Here is a 14,667-nt window from a genome sequence, read left to right as displayed (position 1 = left end):
ATCTGGAGACCATCTCTCTCCTCACCCCTACCACTTCCCACACACCTACCTTCTACATGTTTCCTTACGTCCATATTCCCAATCCCTCAAAACGCCCCACTGTGGCCCATTACCATGCCCCCACTGAGAGAGTCTCTGTTCTAACAGACCAACACCTCTAATCTTTTACCTGCAACCTACCCTCAAAATAAAAGATACAAATCATTTACTTTACTGATTCTCCACAATTCCTGTTTGTTTACTACACAGTGCCCTGCTCGTTACTACTGATGCCACCTCCCTTTACGCTAACATCTCTAACGCCTATGGCCTTGTCGCAATTGAGAACTACCAGTCCCAACGCCCAACGGATTCCAAATTTACAGCCTCTTCCTTATAAGCATGATCAACTGCATTGTTAACCACAATTACTTCTCCTTTGAAGGCATTACCTACATACAGATCCAGGGTATGGCAATGGGCAACTGCATGGCACCATCCAAGCCAACCTATTCATGGGCCATCTACAGGAATCCTTCCCGACCACCCAGAACATAACCCCTCTCCTCCCCCCCCCCTCTCTCTCTCTCAATTCAGTAATCTGCATTGAGGGTGAGGACACCCTATCCACATTCCTCCAGAACCACATCATCTTCTCCCCCACTCCCTTCACATGGTCCTTCTCAACACAAGTTACCTCCCTTGATGTTGACTTCCACCTCAAGGATGGCTACATCAGTACCTCTGTCCGTATCACTACATCAGTACCTCCATCCATATCAAACCTACCAAACACCAGCAATATCTCCACTTTGACAGCTGCCACCCACTGCATATCATGAAGTCCCTTCTGTACAGCCTGGCCACTGCATCTTTAGTGACGGGCAGCCCTCTCAAAATATACCAATAGTCTCACTGAGGCCTTCATAAACCATAGTTTACTCACAGCCTTATACAGAAACAGATCTCCTATGCCTTATCTCTCCAGTCACCCACCACCTCCCAAAGTCGCACCATCTGGCAGTCTCCTCGTGACTCAGTACCACAGAGCAACTGACTCACATTCTTTGCCACAGTGTAGCCCTGAAATGAGGAATGTCCTATCCATTATCCTTTCCACTAGTCCCACAGTGGTATTACACCACCCACTGGACTTACACAATATCCTCGTCCATTCATACTCAACCCTTGCTTCTAACCTCTTGTCTTATGACCCATATCCCTGTAATAGACCCAGATACAAGACCTGTCCCATAGATCCTTCCACCACCACCTACTCCAGTCTTGTCAAAAGCATTACCTATCCCGTCAAAGGCAGGGCTACCTCTGAAACCAGTCATGTGATCTATTAGCTAAGCTGCAACCACTGTGCTGCATTCTACATGGGTACGACAAAAAACATGCGGTCTGTTCACAAGAATGACCACCAATAAAATGATGTGAAGAAACAGTTGCTGAACACGCTGTCAACACAACTTTCCTCTTTGAATGACTGCTTCACAGCCTGTGCCATCTGGATCCTTTCTACCAACACCAGATTTTCTGAATTGTGTTGGTGAGAATTCTCCCTGCAATATATCCTATGTTCCCACAACCCTCTTGGCCTTAACTTTTGTTAGTCATTGGCCTTTACCCAACTACCCCCTACCCTGTTCCAATTCCAGCACTACACAGCTTTCTTTTCCACCAACGCACTCACAGGTTTTTTAGTTCTCTCACCCCCACTGCTGCACTCCCGTCCCCTTCTCTCCATCTAACCTCCAGACTGCACCTAGCTGTCATACCCTCTCTCTACCTTGTCCCTGTATGCTCCCCTTACCCTGCTATGCCTCCCCCTTAGCCCCAGCCTCCCCCTTATCCCACCACCCACAATGCTTCTCCCAGCATGTGCAGTTGCTTGCAGTCTGGCCTCGGCAGCCAGAGACAGTGGTCGTGTGTGTGAGCCATGTTCACATGAATGTGAGTGTGTATGTTGCCTAACTCAGAAGACAGCCTTTTGGTTGGAAGCTTAGTTATTTAGCAGTGTTTTTCTTGAGCCTGTCTGTGACTCAACATCTCCACTATATGGCAAGTAGCAATCAAACTTTCCATAATACTGTCAATCTACCTTTCATTACATCGTTCATATTGCAACCTGGAGTTTTGATTGTTTAGGTGACTTTTTTGAGACAACAGAATGAAATTGGGTTATGCCTGTTTAGTATGGTAGGTACAAGGGCAAGAAGCTCCTTTATGTGTAAAAAAGGAACCTGGGGATCGTGAATTCAAGGTAGACATACAACAGTGAGAGGATAAAATAATGTTACAGAAAGTAGACTGTAAGGTTCTGCACAACAAACAAATGGAAACGATAATCCTCACTGGTTTTAGTTACATGGGGTGTAGGATGTGGTGTAAAGCATGTTTTATCTCTGTATATGTGCGGATGGATATGTGTGTGTGTGTGTGTGTGTGTGCACGAGTGTAAACCTGTCCTTTTCCCCCCCTAAGGTAAGTCTTTACGCTCCCGGGATTGGAATGACTCCTCACCCTCTGGATCATCATTCTGCTGACAAGTTTGATGCAACACGCCACAATTCCTCTCCTGTGTCAGTGTATTCATGTCAGATTAGTACCTACTGTATATTACTTTCAGTAGATAGTTGGATGCATGAATTATGGTGCTGATAATTTGATATTTCTCATGTTTATCTGCTTTTGCTTTTTTTCTTCAGAGCACTCTTTTCATCAACTGATACTGCCTCCTGTGAGTATAATGTAACAGCGGAATTCCTTTTGCATTCTTAATGTTGGTGCTTTTCTTTTGAATTCTCTGGAAGTTATTTGGAGTTTTCTATATGCTGAATCTCTTTTACCACCAATCATTTCCCTTCCGATTTCTGAACATTTTTTTTGCACCCGTTTCACTTCAGCTTCCTTGCACTTTCTATTGATTTTATTCCTAAGTTTCTTGTCTTACTGTACTCCTTTCTTTTCCTGAACAGTTTTTTCGCAGTTATCATTACCATGCTTATATCTGTCAACTCCACTTCTGTGTTTACCCTTTTTAGAGATGTCCATTACTTCTCAACTGAACTATTATGGTAGTCAGTATAACAGTGTCCACAGCCTCCAAGAACTATGAACACACAGAATCACTACTCAGTACTTCAGTATTGCACTTCTTTGTGTGTTCATTGTTCTTGATGAGTCTCTTATCCTTCAGCCTTCTCTTCATTATTATCAAATTAATATCCGAGTTTGTTTCAGCTACTGGGTAAGCCTTACAATGTAATATCTGATTTCATAATATCTGTCTCACCAGGATCTCATCTAGCAGGTATTTTTATGTCTCTCTGAGTCTATCTAAGTACACCACCTCTAATGGTTTTTGAACAGTGTATTTGCTGTTACTTGCTGAACTTTATTGCAGAACTCAAGGAGTCTTTCTCCTCTCTCATTTCTATTGCTGATCCCCTATTCCCCCATAATATAGTATTCTATTCCTTCACTCACTATAGCATTCCAATCCCCCTTGATACCTGGAGTCTCATCTCCCTTTACATACTAAGTTACTTGTTTATCTCCTTTCTATACTCTCTCATCATCTTCTGTTTGTTGCTACAGTATAATTGATGTTAACTGGTTTCAATTCTAATTTGAATAATCCTATCACTGAATTGCTCACATTAATTCACCCTTTGCTCTATATTTCTATTAATAACAAATTATATTACCCTTATATCATTTTCTGATACTACGTATATTACTCTATTTATCAATATAATGGAAGGAAACATTCCACATGGGAAAAATTATATATAAAAACAAAGATGAGGTGACTTACCGAACAAAAGCGCTGGCAGGTCGATAGACACACAAACAAACACAAACATACACACAAAATTCAAGCTTTCGCAACAAACTGTTGCCTCATCAGGAAAGAGGGAAGGAGAGGGGAAGACGAAAGGAAGTGGGTTTTAAAGGAGAGGGTAAGGAGTCATTCCAATCCCGGGAGCGGAAAGACTTACCTTAGGGGGAAAGAAGGACAGGTATACACTCGCACACACACACATCCATCCACACATACAGACACAAGCAGACATATTTAAAGACAAAGAGTTTGGGCAGAGATGTCAGTCGAGGCAGAAGTGTAGAGGCAAAGAAGTTGTTGAAAGACAGGTGAGGTATGAGTGGCGGCAACTTGAAATTAGCGGAGATTGAGGCCTGGCGGATGACGAGAAGAGAGGATATACTGAAGGGCAAGTTCCCATCTCCGGAGTTCGGATAGGTTGGTGTTGGTGGGAAGTATCCAGATAACCCGGACGGTGTAACATTGTGCCAAGATGTGCTGGCCGTGCACCAAGGCATGTTTAGCCACAGGGTGATCCTCATTACCAACAAACACTGTCTGCCTGTGTCCATTCATGCGAATGGACAGTTTGTTGCTGGTCATTCCCACATAGAATGCGTCACAGTGTAGGCAGGTCAGTTGGTAAATCACGTGGGTGCTTTCACACGTGGCTCTGCCTTTGATCGTGTACACCTTCCGGGTTACAGGACTGGAGTAGGTGGTGGTGGGAGGGTGCATGGGACAGGTTTTGCATCGGGGGCGGTTACAAGGATAGGAGCCAGAGGGTAGGGAAGGTGGTTTGGGGATTTCATAGGGATGAACTAACAGGTTACGAAGGTTAGGTGGACGGCGGAAAGACACTCTTGGTGGAGTGGGGAGGATTTCATGAAGGATGGATCTCATTTCAGGGCAGGATTTGAGGAAGTCGTATCCCTGCTGGAGAGCCACATTCAGAGTCTGGTCCAGTCCCGGAAAGTATCCTGTCACAAGTGGGGCACTTTTGTGGTTCTTCTGTGGGGGATTCTGGGTTTGAGGGGACGAGGAAGTGGCTCTGGTTATTTGCTTCTGTACCAGGTCGGGAGGGTAGTTGCGGGATGCAAAAGCTGTTTTCAGGTTGTTGGTGTAATGATTCAGGGATTCCGGACTGGAGCAGATTCGTTTGCCACGAAGACCTAGGCTGTAGGGAAGGGACCGTTTGATGTGGAATGGGTGGCAGCTGTCATAATGGAGGTACTGTTGCTTGTTGGTGGGTTTGATGTGGACGGACGTGTGAAGTTGGCCTTTGGACAGGTGGAGGTCAACGTCAAGGAAAGTGGCATGGGATTTGGAGTAGGACCAGGTGAAACTGATGGAACCAAAGGAGTTGAGGTTGGAGAGGAAATTCTGGAGTTCTTCTTCACTGTGAGTCCAGATCATGAAGATGTCATCAATAAATCTGTACCAAACTTTGGGTTGGCAGACTTGGGTAACCAAGAAGGCTTCCTCTAAGCGACCCATGAATAGGTTGGCGTACGAGGGGGCCATCCTGGTACCCATGGCTGTTCCCTTTAATTGTTGGTATGTCTGGCCTTCAAAAGTGAAGAAGTTGTGGGTCAGGATGAAGCTGGCTAAGGTGATGAGGAAAGAGGTTTTAGGTAGGGTGGCAGGTGATCGGCGTGAAAGGAAATGCTCCATCGCAGCGAGGCCCTGGACGTGCGGAATATTTGTGTATAAGGACGTGGCATCAATGGTTACAAGGATGGTTCCCGGGGGTAACAGATTGGGTAAGGATTCCAGGTGTACACAAGCAAAGGCAGAGCCACGTGTGAAAGCACCCACGTGATTTACCAACTGACCTGCCTACACTGTGACACATTCTATGTGGGAATGACCAGCAACAAACTGTCCATTCGCATGAATGGACACAGGCAGACAGTGTTTGTTGGTAATGAGGATCACCCTGTGGCTAAACATGCCTTGGTGCACGGCCAGCACATCTTGGCACAATGTTACACTGTCCGGGTTATCTGGATACTTCCCACCAACACCAACCTATCCGAACTCCGGAGATGGGAACTTGCCCTTCAGTATATCCTCTCTTCTCGTCATCCGCCAGGCCTCAATCTCCGCTAATTTCAAGTTGCCGCCACTCATACCTCACCTGTCTTTCAACAACTTCTTTGCCTCTACACTTCTGCCTCGACTGACATCTCTGCCCAAACTCTTTGTCTTTAAATGTGTCTGCTTGTGTCTGTATGTGTGGATGGATATGTGTGTGTGTGCGAGTGTATACCTGTCCTTCTTTCCCCCTAAGGTAAGTCTTTCCGCTCCCGGTATTGGAATGACTCCTTACCCTCTCCTTTAAAACCCACTTCCTTTCGTCTTCCCCTCTCCTTCCCTCTTTCCTGATGAGGCAACAGTTTGTTGCGAAAGCTTGAATTTTGTGTGTATGTTTGTGTTTGTTTGTGTGTCTATCGACCTGCCAGCGCTTTTGTTCGGTAAGTCACCTCATCTTTGTTTTTATATATAATTTTTCCCATGTGGAATGTTTCCTTCCATTATATTGATATCATTAATTTGAATCCAACAATTACGTTTGTTATTGTCACTGTTGCATTTCGAAATCTTTTCTGTCGTCTTATTTTCCTCTTTCTGTTTTTGCCAGTAGTTTCACTTTGTATTCACCTTCTCCTTTTTACCGTAATCTGCTATACTATTTTATCCCGCCTATATATATACTCAATAATACGTAACCCACTTCCAAACCATAACAAAAAAAATTTTTTTGCCGCTTTCAGCAGTACCGCCGCTATAATATCCACCGTTTCTAGTTCACAAACAGCTCCTTTCACCTTTTAAACAACCATTTCGGCCAGTTCTAATAACTTTCGCTTTATTTCCATTTCCGTTTTTCCCACACCACTGATCATTTTTAGCCGCTTCCCACAGGTTTTAACGCGATTATTTCTTCGTCAGACAATTGTTAACCTCATTTTCATAATCTGCCACCACAATACCACTCCTTTTAATATACCACACGCAGTTTTTTCGAAATTTTCCCGAATTTCTCCGTCCTTTAACGTGTTTTGGCGGCAACACAACCACCTAACCTTTATGCATATCGTTGTCTACCAACCCAAGTCCAACATAGCCCAGCTGTAACCAACACCTATTCGCCTTTTTTCATTCCAGATCTCCAGTTTCTTTCCGGTTCACCTTTATCTCTCCCCATATATTTTTATTTTCATTTTCATTTCACCTCATGTTACACTTTCCACCTTCTAATACCATGTCACCCTCACAACACCCCCACAATGACCCCATTAAGTTTTATTTACATTCCCTCCGCAATCATGCCTTCGCCCTAGCCAGATTACACTCCCATATTCTGTTTTCTCAGGCTTGTCTGACATTTGGCATCACCCCCAAAGGCCTCACACTTAAAGTTCCCATCTCTGGCTGCAACCCTTCCTTCCATCAGTCCCTATACCAGTTCCAAACTGAACAATCCATTGCCCTCACCCACCTAATCCTTCACCTACACATCAACTCAGCCAATGAACACACCCGTCAACTCCTATCCTTCATAAAAGTCCTTAATCTTTCCTCTCCCACATCCACACCGGCTGTTCAGAGCATCCTCCTACAGGCCAACCGTAAATTAGAACAGCATGCCACCCTCCACCTCAAAAAACTATCCAATCTCCTGGTTTCCCACCTCCGGAAAGGCAACTCACTCACCCTTCACAACCTTTCTAGCAAACCTCAACCTCCTCTCATTGCACACAAACCCAGTCTCTCCCATCTACTCAATCTCCCACTTCCAGCTCCACTCCCTCCAAAACCTCAAAATTCCGATCAACGCAATCTGGAACCACAACACCCTAATTCAGTAGTTAACCTTTCCTCCAAACCTCTCTCCCAATCCGAAACCTCTGTCCTATCCAAAGGCCTCACCTTCAGCCCCACTCCCAGATTCAACCAAACAGCCCTCATCAAAGATTTACTGTCCTACACTCGTACTCTCTGCTGGAAGTATCACTTTGCCACGAAGAAAAATGATCCTAATCCTACTCCTAATGATCCGACTCCTCAAGACACCATCCAAATTGAACCCTGCCTGGAACAGTTCCGTCCTCCGTCACAGCGGGACCCACCTCCTCTTCCTCAAAATCACCCTCTCCAAACCTTCCAGGAATTTCTGACTTCCAGCCTTGCATCTCAATCCTTCTTAAAAAACCTTAATCCTACACCCAACATCACCACTGCTGAAGCCCAGGCTATCCGTGATCTGAAGGCTGACCGATCCATCGTCATTCTTCCGGCAGACAAGGGTTCCACGACCGTGGTACTTGATCGTCGGGAGTATGTGGCTGAGGGACTGCGTCAGCTTGCAGACAACACCACATACAAAGTTTGCCAAGGTAACCCCATTCCCGATGTCCAGGCGGAGCTTCAAGGAATCCTCAGAACCTTAGGCCCCCTGCAAAACCTTTCACCTGACTCCATCAACCTCCTGACCCCACCGACACCCCGCACCCCTACCTTCTACCTTCTTCCTAAAATCCACAAACCCAATCATCCCGGCCGCCCCATTGTAGCTGGTTACCAAGCCCCCACAGAACGTATCTCTGCCTACGTAGATCAACACCTTCAACCCATTACATGCAGTCTCCCATCCTTCATCAAGGACACCAACCACTTCCTCGAACGCCTGGAATCCTTACCCAATCTGTTACCCCCGGAAACCATCCTTGTAACCATTGATGCCACGTCCTTATACACAAATATTCCGCACGTCCAGGGCCTCGCTGCGATGGAGCATTTCCTTTCACGCCGATCACCTGCCACCCTACCTAAAACCTCTTTCCTCATCACCTTAGCCAGCTTCATCCTGACCCACAACTTCTTCACTTTTGAAGGCCAGACATACCAACAATTAAAGGGAACAGCCATGGGTACCAGGATGGCCCCCTCGTACGCCAACCTATTCATGGGTCGCTTAGAGGAAGCCTTCTTGGTTACCCAAGTCTGCCAACCCAAAGTTTGGTACAGATTTATTGATGACATCTTCATGATCTGGACTCACAGTGAAGAAGAACTCCAGAATTTCCTCTCCAACCTCAACTCCTTTGGTTCCATCAGTTTCACCTGGTCCTACTCCAAATCCCATGCCACTTTCCTTGACGTTGACCTCCACCTGTCCAAAGGCCAACTTCACACGTCCGTCCACATCAAACCCACCAACAAGCAACAGTACCTCCATTATGACAGCTGCCACCCATTCCACATCAAACGGTCCCTTCCCTACAGCCTAGGTCTTCGTGGCAAACGAATCTGCTCCAGTCCGGAATCCCTGAATCATTACACCAACAACCTGAAAACAGCTTTTGCATCCCGCAACTACCCTCCCGACCTGGTACAGAAGCAAATAACCAGAGCCACTTCCTCGTCCCCTCAAACCCAGAATCCCCCACAGAAGAACCACAAAAGTGCCCCACTTGTGACAGGATACTTTCCGGGACTGGACCAGACTCTGAATGTGGCTCTCCAGCAGGGATACGACTTCCTCAAATCCTGCCCTGAAATGAGATCCATCCTTCATGAAATCCTCCCCACTCCGCCAAGAGTGTCTTTCCGCCGTCCACCTAACCTTCGTAACCTGTTAGTTCATCCCTATGAAATCCCCAAACCACCTTCCCTACCCTCTGGCTCCTATCCTTGTAACCGCCCCCGATGCAAAACCTGTCCCATGCACCCTCCCACCACCACCTACTCCAGTCCTGTAACCCGGAAGGTGTACACGATCAAAGGCAGAGCCACGTGTGAAAACACCCACGTGATTTACCAACTGACCTGCCTACACTGTGACGCATTCTATGTGGGAATGACCAGCAACAAACTGTCCATTCGCATGAATGGACACAGGCAGACAGTGTTTGTTGGTAATGAGGATCACCCTGTGGCTAAACATGCCTTGGTGCACGGCCAGCACATCTTGGCACAATGTTACACCGTCCGGGTTATCTGGATACTTCCCACCAACACCAACCTATCCGAACTCCGGAGATGGGAACTTGCCCTTCAGTATATCCTCTCTTCTCGTCATCCGCCAGGCCTCAATCTCCGCTAATTTCAAGTTGCCGCCACTCATACCTCACCTGTCTTTCAACAACTTCTTTGCCTCTACACTTCTGCCTCGACTGACATCTCTGCCCAAACTCTTTGTCTTTAAATGTGTCTGCTTGTGTCTGTATGTGTGGATGGATATGTGTGTGTGTGCGAGTGTATACCTGTCCTCCTTTCCCCCTAAGGTAAGTCTTTCCGCTCCCGGGATTGGAATGACTCCTTACCCTCTCCTTTAAAACCCACTTCCTTTCGTCTTCCCCTCTCCTTCCCTCTTTCCTGATGAGGCAACAGTTTGTTGCGAAAGCTTGAATTTTGTGTGTATGTTTGTGTTTGTTTGTGTGTCTATCGACCTGCCAGCGCTTTTGTTCGGTAAGTCACCTCATCTTTGTTTTTATATATAATTACTCTATTTATCTCCGCAGATATATTTTTTCTGTTTCACTTTTCTTACTCATCATACATTTAACTTTAACCTTTGCATTTCTGTTTCCAGATTTTCTGTTTTTCCTACCATTTTCAGATTTATGACATTCCACTTTGCAACACACAGAAATGATTGGTGGTAAAAGAGATTCAGCGTATAGAAAACTCCAAATAACTTCCTTGCGATGCTTTCAAACTTCCCCTCATCAGTCCTCACTTAGGGATTCTAACATAGTACTAATCTGGAATCTTTTGGCAATGGAAGGATCAACATAATACTTTCTAAGTTAAAGGCCACATTTCCGGTGAATACACATTATGTCTCTTTAATGCACTGGTTTCCATTACCTTCTGTCAATTCTTCTGCCTTTAGGGACAGTTTCCCACCTGGACAAGAATGTGCACTTAACCTCTGTTCACTTCTCCACCCTCTTTAGAGATGATTGTTGGCAGAATCAGGGTGACTTCTTATACCGGACATCTTTAGCTGTCATAGCTGATGACATTTATTTGGAATGTAAGCAGTGCTGGGTTTGAACACTGAATCCATAGCTCTTGGTTTTTTAATCAAAGACACTGAACTATGCCTATCATTATGATACTTTTATTTTCCTCTTTATCTGTGATGGACTGTCGTGTCCTCACATAATATTTCTTCAAGCTCCAAAGAAATTTTCTGTTATATTACTAACCATAATAGCTAACCACTATCTTATATTCTGACTCATGAATTTTAATGGACTTCACTTCTCATCCTTTCTTGACTTGAACTAAAGCTTCCTAAAACAGCTAAATTTTCCCTTACTGTGCAGCTATTTTCAATATCTGATTTCAACATGTGCCAAAATTAACCAAGGAAACAGCTTTTTAAAAATGGCCATTTCAGCTGAAGCACTGTGCCATTTCTTATGGAATAATCAAATTGTTCAGTAGACACATATGAAATGAAAGCAGTAGAGAAACAAAAGATCATGAGGATAAAAAGGGCACTAAAACTCGTTGTACACAAAAATAATTTTTCTAAGCAAAATAATAAAATATTATTACTTGTAAAGAGGAATATCAGGCTCCCCTCCCTCCATGGTGCGTAAGGTGAGACAACACTGTTGTAGCTTAGACTTTGGATCATTCCAGTCCTGGTTCATAATGAAGTCTTGCAGACGAGGAAAGAAACACACATGGCAAAACACTTGGCAGTACTGAAGTCCCTGTTAAGATACAAATTGCTCAAATGATCATCTTATTAAAAATTAGCTTTGGGACATAACTACCCACTAACATATAAACTATTAACAAGAAAAAAATTAAATGCTTGGTGAAAATATATACATGGCACAACAAAGAAAATCATCAATGATCTATCTACCAGCAAGCTAAGATAAAGGTTCACTATAAGGGGCCTTAGACAACAAAATGCATAGAAATGAGGCATGAGAATCTGATCATCATTGAATACACACAGGAAATAAACAATGATCAGAAACTATAGTCGATATAATATATTGTGTAGTGCTGTGTGACACACAAAACATTTGATTTACATAATAACATTAATTTTGAGGAGAAAATGAACTGGTGTTGGAGGAAAAAAAAGGGGGGGGGGGGGGGGGGGGAGGGGCCACAGAGAAAGAAAAGAAGGTACATTAATCACAGACAATATTCCAGTTCCTGTGCATGCTGGGTCACTTTGCACATGTCATTTTGAGCTTTCTAGTTATCTTTGAATATACTCATGATCTAACAAAGAATATTTGTTAAATTTTGTGGATACGATCTTTATGAAACTGTGCCTGTGAACACACACTATACAATATGTAACACACTTTTATTGCCACAGTGAAGTTGATCACTGGCATGAGTTGACCGAAAAGTTCAAAAATATTTTATTTTAAACAACTACATATTGATAATGAAAATTCTTTTATTTTAGTTATTATACTTACTGTTCAAAAGTTCGTAATTGTGCAGTGGCTAAACATATAGCATTCCTAACCTCTTTCTGAATACTAATTGTTGGCAGATGGACTGTTTTTTTAAACTTTTTTAATGACTGGAGATTTTTATGCATGTGACTGACACAAAATAACTCATGATGTTTCTCATGGTATGTATGTTGTGCTTTGACCCTTGTCAATGGCAAGTAGAGTAATAATAAAGGTTAATCTATTATACTTACCCTTTTATAGTCACATAAATAAAACTTAGCAAATTCTTGGTGAAATCAGGGTGAAGTTGATCACATGAGAAACACGATGAATTTGACCATCTTTTCTCAGGCTGGTCTTTTGTGAAGAAACATTCATGAATGTGTCAAGAATGTAACATAATAAATGTGGCAACAATGTCACACAGTGGATGCAGTAACAACTGTCTATAACAGCCTAGTGGTGGAGTGAGGAAGACATTGTTGCAATTGTCTGTGTGTTAAGTTATGAATTTGCCACAAACAATTGGCATTGTAAGAGTTTATAGTGAGAAAATGCCATGTATGTCCAAATGTAAATCATGTAAATTCAAGAAATATAGCATGGAAATCTTAGAACTGTGTCTCACAGAAATTTTAAATGGAAAAATAAATATTAACTAGGCTAGCATAGTGTATAAAATTTCCAAAGGAACTCTGATAAAACAGAAGATTGTCAGCCAGTTTCTAGAGCAAAAGAAGTGAAGGCTCTACTGATGGGATTTCACAATTTTGCAACCTGAGGAAAAGAGGGCTACAGCTGGAGTGGACCACTCATTGTCAGATTTCCATTACAAACTTACAGAAACACTGGATGAGGTGAGTTCCAATGCCATTTTTAACTATGTTGAGAATTATGACCCCAGAAAAAAGAAACTTATTTTCAGAAGAGCTGTCAAATATCCTGACAATCTAGTGAACCACTCAGAGCTTGGTAACTATTATGACGTGCATATTAGCAGCAGGTGAAACATTGCTGCCTCACGGTGTATATAAGGCAGCCAATATGTGGGATTCCTGGTGTGAAGGAAGTCCAAAAGGTGCTGTATTCTGCACAAAGCAATGCTGCTCAAAAGGGTCATGTTACTTTTCATACCAATCATTGTTAGTTTAACTCTCACTTTCATTCACTGGTTCCAGAAAGTATTTTTGCCTCATGCAAAATTAATTGAGAGATGAAAAGTTTTAATAATCTGTCATCAAATTTTATTGGCGATATGTAGAAATCCTACGAAGAACATAATGTAGTATTTGCATGTTTGCCACCTAATGCAACACATCTCTGTCAACCTCTGGACATTTTGTTCTTTGTATCTCTCACGAAATGCTGGAGAGCAAGTGTAACAGACTGGAACAAATTAAGTCCAGCTTTACTGGCCACTGAAAAGGGACTTTTGCATACAGGAGAAATCAGAATTAAGAAGAATGCCGTAAGTGGGTTTTCAGTTTGTGGTATTCACCCACTTAATACAGAGATTTCCAGCACTACATGGCACTGATCCTAATAACAATGATGTAGATGAAAAGAATGTAGTTAACACTACACTAGTTGAAGAGTAAAGGAACTGAGACAGAGTAACAAGGGGAGCACCACATCAGTGAAACAGAAGAAACTGAACATAATTCCAGCAAGATCTATTGCAAATAAGGACACTCCAGTGGAAAACGGATCCATGAGTCCAAAGGTGGTACTTCAGCTACCGAGAAGGGTTGAAAGAACTTGTGTCAGGGCTAGTCTTCCAGCTCTGACGGAGATGATGAAACTGATAATGAAGTATGAGAGGTGGCTGTATGTAACTATCTTATCTTTGCTTATAAAAATTTCATTAGATTTTCATTCTTCTTCTCTATTCTTTCCAGATCAAAACTCCAAATCGATCTGAATGGGTGCTAGTTCAATACTGCTCCAAGAAGACGGTGAAACACTACGGGGAGAAAGTTCTTCTGAAATGTTAATGGCAGCTAGATGATACATTCCTTTATAGAAATGAGTCGCATTTTGTGTAGCCTGTATATGATGATACAGACACTACTGAGATTTCAGTTGATGTAAAAAAAAATATCAAACCCAATACTTGGATGAAGGGGGGATTTTTCTTCTGAAGTTGACATGTTATGATTTAGCGTACAATGAAGACACAGTTTTTTCAGAATTTCATAAAGCAAAGTTGGGATCACATTTTCTCCTTACACTTTCTTTGTGTGTTACTCCGAAATTAGTACTAAAATTTCATTATTATGCTATATTTTTCGCTCAATTACTGATACAGCTTAAGAACAATTAAAGTCACCAGAGTCATAAACAATTCACAATTATCACATAACAGACAATCGGCCAAATGCAGTTTTTTTTCAAATTTTC

The 14,667-nt window shown here is 43.0% G+C and overlaps 1 protein-coding gene across 6 annotated transcripts in view; it reads right to left on the bottom strand.

Moving 5' to 3' along the window:
- Positions 1–14,667, bottom strand: part of LOC124605120 (ribonuclease 3) — a 295,599-nt gene that overhangs the window by 108,255 nt on the left and 172,677 nt on the right. For all 6 annotated transcript variants that reach the window (XR_006978601.1, XR_006978602.1, XM_047136593.1 and 3 more), the window contains one exon: positions 11,390–11,550. Coding sequence is in view for 4 of the 6 variants with exons in the window: in XM_047136593.1 (XP_046992549.1) it covers positions 11,390–11,550 (161 nt within the window). In the remaining 2 variants the exon portion in view is untranslated. The remainder of the gene's footprint in view (positions 1–11,389; positions 11,551–14,667) is intronic.

This window comes from Schistocerca americana, chromosome 3, assembly GCF_021461395.2.
Source record: "Schistocerca americana isolate TAMUIC-IGC-003095 chromosome 3, iqSchAmer2.1, whole genome shotgun sequence".
In the NCBI taxonomy this organism is placed as follows: Eukaryota; Metazoa; Arthropoda; class Insecta; order Orthoptera; family Acrididae; genus Schistocerca; species Schistocerca americana.
This window is presented reverse-complemented; position numbering and strand designations above follow the sequence as displayed.